Here is an 11,185-nt window from a genome sequence, read left to right as displayed (position 1 = left end):
ATCTACATATTCCAAGCTGATAGGAGCAGGCATTGTACCCCCCCTCCAGTGCTTGATCTCATTTGCATCTTAGCTAAAAGGCCTAGATGTCATATTAAAAAATTGCTTCAAATGAAGCCTCAGTGTAACCTCACTGACTTCTATCAAGTGCAGCACAGCAAAACTACACTTGATCTTAGCCAAAAGCTGAGGAGCTAAAGACTATAGTCAACATTCAACACTCCCAGGTCTGGGACAGCGTAGCTGACACCAGAATAAAATCTCTATTCTCATTGCTGGGCCTCATGCACAACATCAGAATGAACAAGTGTTACATTTCTCCATTGCCCACATTGTGCCATAACTGCCCATATTTCAAACCAGGAGACTAAGCAGGATAATAATTGACATCCTACAGGAGAATGGCCAGCGCTTAGTCTCTGCCCTTTCTGTCCCGTACATCAACATCCATTAATGATAGATGCAAATCGGTGAGATGGATGGTCATTGATCTCTTGCAGCACTGTATTCCTCCACCACGGAGTCCAGAGTTTCAAAGGCCTGCAAGAAATCTTCCTCTTCACAGCCATGCTTCCAGTACCAGTGGAGATAGGCATGGGCATCGAACATGGTCCGGGCCTTCCCCAGGATATGCTGCACATAGTCTGACACACTGCTATGGTTGGCACAAATGGTGAGTGACCGGCTGGGTGAAGTCCGATCAACAATATTCCAAGGATCTTAAAAGAAATGGGAAGAAAAATCACAGACTTCAGAAATCCAAAGTACACAATCGTGAAATTTCTTATTTACTGCACAAAAGAGGAATAACTTAAAAATTTTATTGTGTATAAATACTTTACTGAATGAGAAAGGGTCATTCTTCCCAGAAATCCTGTACACTTTGTCCCTGTATTAGACTTAACCTACCCATTTAAGTAACTTAAGTTTACCATTTAAATTTACCAAGTTACCATTTAGGTAACAACCTACCACTAGGATGCTACCGGGACTTGATGTGGATTGAGTTATAAGGAGAGGCTGAATAGTCTGGGACTTTTTCCTCTGGAGCATAGAAGGTTGAGGGGTGAACTTATAGAGGTCTATAAAATAATGATGGACATAGACAAGGTAAATAGTAAAATCTGATGATACAAAGATTGGAGGTGTAGTGGACTGCGAGGAAGGGTTTCAAAGCTTGCAGAGGGATTTGGACCAGCTAGAAAAATGGGCTGAAAAATGGCAGATGGAGTTTAATGCAGACAAGTGTGAGGTATTGCACTGTGGAAGGACAAACCAAGGTAGAACATTCAAGGTAAATGGTAGGACATTGAAGAATGCAGTAGAACAGAGGGATCTGGAATTACAGATACATAATTCCCTAAAAGTGGCATCACAGGTAGATAGGTCGTAAAGAGTGCTTTTGGTACATTGGCCTTTATAAATCAAAGTATTGAGTATAAGAGTTGGAATGTTATGGTAAGGTTGTACAAGACATTGGTGAGGCTGAATTTAGAATATTGTGTGCAGTTTTGGTCACCTAATTACAGAAAGGATATTAATAAGATTGAAAGAGTGCAGAGAAGGTTTACAAGGATGTTGCCGGGACTTGAGAAACTGAGTTACAGAGAAAGGTTGAATGGGTTAGGACTTTATTTCCTGGAGCGTAGAAGAATGAGGGGAGATTTGATAGCGGTATATAAAATTATGATGGATATAGATAGAGTAAATGCGAGCAGGCTTTGTCCGCTGAGGCTAGAGGAGAAATAAACTAGGGTTAAGGGTGAAGGGCGAAAAGTTTAAAGGGAATATGGGGGGGGGGGGGGGGGGGTGCTTCTTCACACAGAGTGGTGGGAGTGTGGAATGAGCTGCCAGATGAAGTGGTGGAAGCTGGCTCACTTTTAACATTTAAGAAAAACTTGGACAGGTACACGGATGAGATGGGTGTGGAGGGATATGGTCCAGGTGCAGGTCAGTGAGACTAGGCAGAAAAACGGTTGGGCACAGCCAAGAAGGGCCAAAAAGCCTGTTTCTGTGCTGTAATGTTCTATGGTTCTATCTTTTCCCAAAGGTAGAGGAGTCTAAAACTAGAGGGCATAAGTTTAAGGTGAGAGGGGATAGAGGGGAGTGTCCAGAGGGGCAATTTTTTCACATAGAGATGAGTGTCTGGAACAAGCTGCCAGAGGTAGTAGTAAAGGCAAGTACAACTTTATCTTTTAAAAAGCATTTAGATAATTACGTGGGTACGATGGTACAGAGGGATATGGGCCAAATGCAGGCAATTGGGATTAGCTTAGGGGTTTTAAAAAAAAGGGCTGCATGGACAAGTTGGGCCGAAGTGCCTGTTTCCATGCAGTAAACCTCTATAATTCTATGATTTAACATCCTCTTGCAGACTTTGTACACTCTTCATTATCACAGGCTCATTACACCCATTTAATCTCCTCCATAAACCCTGTACACTAACCTAGAGACATTTCTACTATTTTGTTCTGGCCTACTCTCATCTACAGATGGCTAATCTTCAACCTTCATCCTATTTTTAAACATTACCAGCACTGAACATCCCCATTATTAATATCCTACAAGTAACTACTCACCAGAAACTTAATGGGACAAGTAATATAAATAGTGTGGCAACAAGAACACATCAGAGTGTGAGAATCATGCAATGCGTAACTCACATCCTAACTCCCCAAAGCCTGTCCACCATCTACAAGACACAAGTCAAAAGTGTAGTGGAATATCCTCCACTTGCCTGGATGAGTGCAACTGTAGCACAAAGAAGTTCAACATCATCAACACCAACTCACTATGGTTGAAGTTTGTTCTTACTTTTAATTTACACTGCAGCACCTCACTAAGGCGGCACAGTAACGCAGTGGTTAGCACTGCTACCTTACAGTACAAGGGACCTAGGTTCAATTCCTGGCTTGGGTCACTATATGTGTGGGATCTGCATGTTCTCCCTGTGTCTGCATGGGTTTCCTCCGGGTGCTTCGGTTTCCTCCCACAGTCTGAAAGATGTGCTGGTTAAATGTATTGGCCGTGCTAAAATTCTCTCTCAGTGTTCCCGAACAGGCACCAGAGTGTGGCAACTCTGGGGTTTTCACAGTAACTTCATTGCAGTGTAATGTAACCCTACCTGTGCTAATAAATTAAACTTAACTTCAGGGCTTTTTTGACAACAACTTTGACCACCAAGGTCGAGAATAGCAGGTGCATGGGAACACCACGGTCTGCAACGTACCCCCCAAGGTCACATATCCTGACTTGGAAATGTATCACTGTATGGACTGTAGCAAAGTAAGAAGGCAGATCAATGCTACCTTTTCAAGGTTAAGTAAATAGGGATTGGCAATCAGTGTTGGCCTTGCCAGTAAAGACCACATCCTAGCAAAGAAAAGGAAGACTTACTCTATTTATATAGAGGCTTTCACAACCACAGGATGTCCAAAGCACTGTACAGCCACTACAGCACAATTGGAGTGTAGTTACTGTTGTAGGAAATGGGGCACAGCATACTTTCAACAACATGAAGAAAGGATACTTTCACTTTGGGTGTCTATGCAAGGCTCACATCCAGTTCCATCATGTGGAGGATAGCCACGGCAGGAGGAGATCATGTGTAGAAAATGGAGTCATCGGGCAAACTCTTGTGTACGTATAGTCTTAAAACTTTTGTTAAATATTTTCAAGCAAATTAAATCATCAGCATAGCAGTCTGTATATAAATTGAAATAATGTAATTCCTATCACAAACAGAATCATAGAATCCCTACTGTGCATAAGGAGGCCATTCAGCCCACTGAATCTGCACCGACCACAATTCCACCCAGGCCCTATTCGCATAATCCCACATATTTATCCTGCTAATCCCCCTGACACTAGGGAGAATTTAGCATGGCCAAACCACCTAACCCGCACATCTTTGGACTGTGGGAGGAAACCGGAGCTCCCAGAGGAAACCCATGCAGACACAGGAAGAATGTGCAAACTCCACACAGACAGTGACCCGAGGCCGGAATTGAACCTTGATCCCTGACGTTGTGAGGCAGCAGTGGTAACCACTGTGCCACCAATTCAAGGTAGATACAATCATTAATTCATTTGCAAACAAGATCATTGTTGAATAAATTAATGTTACTCTGCTGGTCTGTTTCCCTTTCTGCAACTTTTCCCTAATGTCCAGTAGTAAAAAGTTCATCTTCAGCTTGTCAGGAGTGGAGTTTGGAAGCAGATATTTGCAGTTTGTAGATCCTGCACGCACAAATTCCCAATTACTTTGGTTATTGCAGTCCTTGAACATCTGCACACCAGTCTGGATTGCTTATCATTCTCAAAAAAATTCTCTACTCAAATTATTTTCCACACACAGTAACAGATTGTGATCTTTGGCCCATTTGGCACACCATTCCCGAGGGAAGCAGCTTTGTAAGAGGTGTTCTCTGACATTTGCTTCAAACTTAAGGCCAAGATTCCCTGGCAAGCAACAGCACCAAATGTAAAATGCACTGGCCCAAATTTTCCTTTCTCAATAGCAGTGAAAGCTGTCGAGGGATGTAGTGGCACCATATCTTACCAGCGAGCTCATTTACTCTGAAAACCAGAGGTTGCAGTGTGCCTGAACGGCTCCCTTTGCTATTCAACTAACAATGGCAGGACTGAGGAGCACAGTGAGTTGGGTAGAGCTAGAGGGATTAATAGTGGGAGATGAATGAGGGGCGTTTAAGTTTATTTATTAGTGTCACAATTAGCTTACATTAACACTGCAATGAAGTTACTGTGAAAATCCCCTAGTCACCACACTCTGGCGCCTGTTCGGGTACACCGAGGGAGAATTTAGCATGCCCAATGCACCTAACCGGCATTTTAATGCAGTGCTCAGATTGGAGAGGTGCTAGTGTGTGGGGAGAAGAGCCAGGGGTCTCAAGGGTATAGAGCAATGGTAGCCAAAGTGGGGCCCATCTGGGTACTAAGTGCAGCCCATGAGGCACTTGACCATTGACTGCATGCATGGTCACCAGATTCTGTTTACAGCAATCCATTTACAACAACCCTTCTTCACTGCCTATTGGGTGTGGGCCCCAGGGGACTGAATGTTCAAAAACCATAACTGGGACATACTGAAAAGCCTTTCTAATGACTGACATGTTGGGTGACCAATGGCAGGAGAATGGGGGAGGGCCATTAAAGGTAGGAGGTCAAATGATGACATCAACCAGAATATGTCCTGCCAAAGGTAGCAACTCAGTTATTGAAGACAGCATTTACAAACCAGAATTTTGTTTCAATCTTATTTCTGCCTTCTTTTCTTATAAAAAAGTTGAACCAAGACTTCTTTTATCACAAGATCATAGCCAGATTCCTCTATTCCACTCTCACTTTACTGTGCAATATGCAATGATAAGACTAATTTCCATTTAAAAGCCTTGTTTATTTTCAATTGCACAATGGGTTCTAATAGTAAATGTTTTCAGCCAGTAGCTGGATTTTAAAGCAAATTCAAGCAATTGTACCTCATGTCTGTGAGGTTTTGTTTACACAGTAAGAAGTCTCACAACACCAGGTTAAAGTCCAGCAGGTTTATTTGGTAGCAAACACCACTCGTCTCACCTGACAAAGGAGCAGCGCTCTGAAAGCTAGTGGCGTTTGCTACCAAATAGACCTGTTGGACTTTAACCTGGTGTTGTGAGACTACTTACTGTGCTTATCCCAGTCCACACCAGCATCTCACGTCATTCCTTCCACAGTCCAGAGATGTGCAGGTTGGGTTGATTGGCCATGCCAAGTTCTCCCCAGTGTCAGGAGGATTAGCAGGATAAATATATGGAGTTACGGGAATAGGGTCTGGGTGGAATTGTGGTTGGTGCAGTTTCGATGGGCCGAACGGCCTCCTTATGCACTGTAGGGATTCTACGATTTCTGTTCCTATGTTCCTATGTTCCTACACAGCCAGGCATGCAATGCCCTCTAACAGCAGCAGAGGGCAGCATCACCCTCGATGCCTATTCAACATTCCCAAGTTGCTGTTGCTGGCTCCAGTTCCCAGGAAACCCTGGTTAGGTTACAGCCTGTGTATCAACAGCAGGAACACAGGAACACAAGGGAGAGGAGCAGCAGTGTGGCCTTTCAATCCACTTCATCATTCAATACGATCGTGGCTGATCATCCACTTCAATGCCTTTTCCCCCACACTATCCCAAAATCCATTTACTGCATTGGCATTTAGAAATCTGTCAATCTTTAAACACACTCAATGGCTGAGTTTCCACAGCCCTCTGGGTTAGAGAATTCCAAAGATTCACAACCCTCGGAGTAAAAGGATTTCACCTTATCTCGATCCTCACCTCTTTATCTTGAACCCTACTCATTGCTTCGTGTCTATTAACCAGTCCTTTATCCATGCTAATATATTACCTCCAACACCATGAGGCCTTATTTTGCCTATTAATCGTTTATGTGGCACCTTAGCTAATGCCTTTTGGAAATCCAGACATAGTGAATCCGCTGGTTCCTCTTTATCTCCCCTTCAAGTTAAATCATAGAATCCCTATAGTACAGAAGGAGGCCATTCAGCCCACCGTGCCTGCACTGACGACAATCCCACCCTATCCTTGTAACCCCACATATTTACGCTGCTAATCCCCCTGAAACTAGGGTCAATTTAGCATGGCCAATCAGCCTAACCTGCACATCTTTGACTGTGGGAGAAAACCGGAGCACCCGGAGGTAACCCACGCAGACGTGGGGAGAATGTGCAGACTCCACACAGACAGTGACCCAAGTCGGGAATCAAACCTGGGTCCCTGGCACTGTGAGGCAGCGGTGCTAAGCACTGTGTTACCATGCTGCCCCTCCTCAAAAAACTCTAATAGATTTGTCAAACACTGTTTTCATCTCACAAGACCATGTTGATTTTGTCTCATCATACTATGATTTTCTAAGTACATTGTTAAGACTTCCTTAATAATAGATTATAGCGCTTTCCCAATGATCGTATCAGGCCTACTGGCCAGTTCTCTGTTCTCTCTCTCTCTCTCTCCTTTCTTGAATAGAAGTGTTACATTTGCCTATTTCCAGTCTGCTAAGACTGTTTCAGAATCTAGGGAATATTGGAAAATCACAGCTAGCACCATCTCTGTAGCCATCTCCATTAAACAGTTGGAAGTTTGTCATCAAGATTTGTTGGATTGCAGACCCGTAAGTTTCTCCAGTATCTTTTCTCTGCTGGTAAGTATTTACTTAATTCCCTCATTCCTTTTAGCGTTTGGGTTGCTGTCTACTTCCAATATGCAACTTGTGTTTTCTACTGCGAAGAGAGACACACAAAATATTTGTTCAATGCTTATCATTGCCCCATGATAATTCCCCACGTTTTTGTTTCTCAGACCAACATTTACTTTAGCTACTCTCTTCCTTTTTATATACTTGTATAATTAAGACTCATCAACAGTCAATTACCTGCAATGGTCCAGTGTAAATTAGATCTATTGGAGTCAGGTCGATTGCTGCTGTGTCCACAGTTGGTCAGCTAACAGCGGGATGGAGAGCGAGAGATCAGAGCACCGTGGCAAATAAACTGAACCTGCCATCTTAAGATGGAAATTGGCATATCTGAGGTCCTCCACAGGCAGGGGTTTACAATTCCCTTCAAGTCTACAGTAAGGAATAATGCTGGTAGTGAGGAGGTGGTAGACATTTCCTTCATTTTGTCCAGCCATGTGTCCCATGCACACAGCAGCAGTGTCACAGACCAGCCTTGCAGCCTCACGTGCTGACTGCTTGCAATCCTTAATCATGATGTGGAGATGCTGGCATTGGACTGGGATGGGCACAGTAAGAAATCTCATCAGGTACATACAATGCGAGAGGAGAGAGGGATAATCACAGGTTAAAGAGGAGTGAATTGTCTCAAGCTGTTACAACACAGAATTGCTGAGCAGAAACTGATAGCCAAGTTCTACACGCATGACGGCAGCCTCGACCAGGACCTTGGGTTCATGTCACACTACATGTAGCCCCCACCATTTGGCCTGGGCTTGCAAAATCTTACTAAATGTCCTGGCTTGAGACAATTCATCCCCCTTACCTCTCTCTCTGTCTGTACCTGTAAAGACTTGCATTCCAACCATTATCTTGAAATTGTGTCCATTTATATATGTTTGTGAAACCTACCTCTCCACTCACCTGATGAAGGAGCAGCGCTTCAAAAGCTTGTGATTCCAAATAAACCTGTTGGACTTTAACCTGGTGTTGTGAGATTTCTTACTGAGTTTTTAATCACACAGCGATGGGGGGCTTTGAACCGGGCACCTCCTGTGAAATTACCCCAGAAGGTGCACTTCTGCTGGGAATAGGGTTAAAACCCAAAAATGCTTCCATCCCTGAAAATGTTCAAAGTCTGCAAGATTCTGATCCCATGATACAAGAACCCCCCCTCCCCCAAATGACTCTTAGCATGCTCTCTCATTGGTCTAAAATGGTAGTAAGCACTCAGCATAAAGGGCATTATGTTGGTAGACTTTGCAGCCCTCAGCACAGGGGAACACAGCAGACAGATCCAATCCTCACGCTTGCCAGCACAAGTGGGCAGCTTGACCTGTATTTCCTCTGTCCCTTTCTGGAGGAAACCAAGACCTGTTTCTTTATCTTTACTGTTACTCAGCTGAGAAACCACACCAGCACCTTTTGCTGCACGCCTCAGCAATGTGTGGTTTGCCACCATTACCTCCCGAGTCTCTAACTATGAAGACAGGCTGTCCTTATGGAATTCCGAGGCTCGTATTACTGACCTGTCCAATAGTGCAAGGGCTGAGGGTTCCACGAAACACATCCATATCCTTGTTTCATTTTCATCATGATGGGTTGTTGCGAGCAATTAAATGTGTCTGCTCCAGTCCCTCGAGCCACTGCTAGAACAGCTGTGCTCTGATGCTGATATCAAAGGAATTAAGAATTTCTTCACAATAATTTTGCACCAACAGCCATTCCTTCATCAATGCCCTATTTCCTCTCCCCAGGGGGCTTTCGCTCTGTCTCGCTAACCACAGCTACATAATGTACAGGAGTGGCCTTAAACGTCCAGGATATCACTTGGGTTTGAGTGACTAAGGAATCATATCCCAGCACGAGTCAACCCCTTCAGAGTGCTTTTAAGATTTGTTCTCTGCATGTGTGCAACATGAGCGAATTTATTGCTTAACCCAAGTAAGCCTGGCTATAGAAACATAGAAAAGAGGAGCAGAAGGCCATTCAGCCCTTTCAGCTTGCTCAGCCATTCCTTATGATCATGGCTATTGGCCTCCTTAGCAAGCCTTTCACCTTGCTCATTGTGTCTGATAGCATTCAGGGTCAAACGTAGGCCAGACCAAGTTGCTGCCATTGAAGAAAAACAGGAAACATTTGCATTTATATAGCACCTTTAAACAAACTCTGGACATCCCAAGGCACTGTACAGCAAATAAGATATTTTGAAGTGTAGTCATTGTTGTATTGCAAATAATACAGCAGCCAAGCTAAACAAAGCAAGTTCCCACAAACTGCAATATAATAATGGCCAGGATTAGTTATTTTGTTTGTAGGATAAATATTGGCCAGGACTCTGGGAGAACGCTATTGCTCATCTTCAGTTTTCAAAATAATGACAGGAGGTCTCCTACTTCCATCTGAGGAGACTTACAAGGCCTCAGTGTAATGTCTCATCCAAGAGAAGGCATTGCCGGCAGTGCAGCATTCCCTCAGTACTGCGGGGTCAGTCTAGATTCTGTGCTCAAGTCATAGGGGTGGGATTTGAACCCACAGCCTTCTGACTACAAGGTGAAAGTACTTCCACTGGTCACACCTCATCATCACTGAGTCAACGCAAGCACCTCCAACCCTGCATCCTCACCAAAAGGACTGCACAGTTGGAAGGAGACAATCTATTGCCACCATCTCAAGGCTATTACAGATTGGCAATAAATATAGCCTTGCCACATTGGAAAGAGTTCACTGCCTCCGAGAGAAATGGGATGAAAATTAAGAGCAGGAAGCAAGACGTTCCTGATTTGTTGCATTTTTTGAATCAAAGTCAGTTAAAATGCAACTCCTCGCATTCATCTGGTTCCTGAAGTTGGATTCAAATTCTAGGACGAGTGTAAATTTATCTGAATGATTTTTTTTTACCTGAACTGACTTTGTTTATCTGCAAAGGATACGGTATTCCCAGTGGATGAGTGACGGGGAAGAGTACGCACAATGGAGGACAGCATGCTATCCCAGGATGCAGTTCCCCTGAGGACAACAAATGTATTGCATCAGATCACAGCAGCAGCCTGCAGAGAATCCAGACCATCACAGAACCAATTCCTAACTATTAGAAAGAAGAAAGTTAATTGACTTTATTCAATATGCCATCTAACAAGTCCTCTTAGGATTGGGACGATTGGCAGCTCCTTAATTTAACAATTTTAAACACTTCTGCTAGTACAACACTCCCTCAATCTCGATTATATGCAGTTTTCTGGGGTGAGGCTTGAACCCATAACCTGCTGATTTAGAAGCGAGAGTGCTACCATTGAGGCAAAGTTGACACATTGGGGGCTTTTGACTTGGACACTTAAACTCCATGTTTTCATGCACAAAATGGAATGCGCACAACCCATTTAATAGCCTTGCTATTTAGGATACGAAATAAATCCAGATTCCCAATGATGCAGGTCAGGAACACAAAGTTATAATGCTGTCTCGTTATCAAGAAGTGACCAATGGCTTAATGGAATGACCACTGCCCGGTGCTAATATTTCCACCTCTGAAACAGAAGGGTTGGTTTTGGGCTCGACACCAGAAAGCCCAGCAGCTGCACTGGTGTTCAGTAGAAGCAGATACCTTTCCCCCACTACGTTACAATGGGCAGATGGATCCTACAGCCTTGGCTTGCAATCAACTCAGACAAAGGGACACTGAAGATAAAAACTAGCTCAGCTACTATTGCCTAGAATGGGACTCAAGAATCTCATATGGGCTGCTCATGAAATCGTCATTCTTTATCTAACCCATGTTGGGAGTATTAGATGGGACAATGGCGACAGGGATTTGTTCTTTATCTCGTACATGCTCGACATTTCACAGAAGCACTGGATGCTGATGCTGAGCTCAAAATTCATACCAGTTCCTAGTCTCACACTGATTCTAAACTCGCCAGTTCAAACTTTCATTGGGGCT

The 11,185-nt window shown here is 43.7% G+C and overlaps 1 protein-coding gene across 2 annotated transcripts in view; it reads right to left on the bottom strand.

Moving 5' to 3' along the window:
* Positions 1 to 483: 483 nt before the first annotated feature.
* Positions 484 to 11,185, bottom strand: part of LOC145346777 (tubulin delta chain-like) — a 59,833-nt gene continuing 49,131 nt past the window's right edge. For both annotated transcript variants that reach the window (XM_080194498.1, XM_080194497.1), the window contains exons 9-11: positions 10,179 to 10,254; positions 8,775 to 8,916; positions 484 to 719 (exon numbers count right to left, since the gene is read on the bottom strand). In XM_080194498.1, the coding sequence (XP_080050624.1) occupies positions 484 to 719; positions 8,775 to 8,916; positions 10,179 to 10,254 (454 nt within the window). The remainder of the gene's footprint in view (positions 720 to 8,774; positions 8,917 to 10,178; positions 10,255 to 11,185) is intronic.

This window comes from Carcharhinus amblyrhynchos, chromosome 8, assembly GCF_965287045.1.
Source record: "Carcharhinus amblyrhynchos chromosome 8, sCarAmb.v2.hapA, whole genome shotgun sequence".
Lineage (NCBI taxonomy): Eukaryota > Metazoa > Chordata > Chondrichthyes > Carcharhiniformes > Carcharhinidae > Carcharhinus > Carcharhinus amblyrhynchos.
Note: the sequence above shows the minus strand (reverse complement) of the source record. Positions and strands in the feature narration are given on the sequence as shown.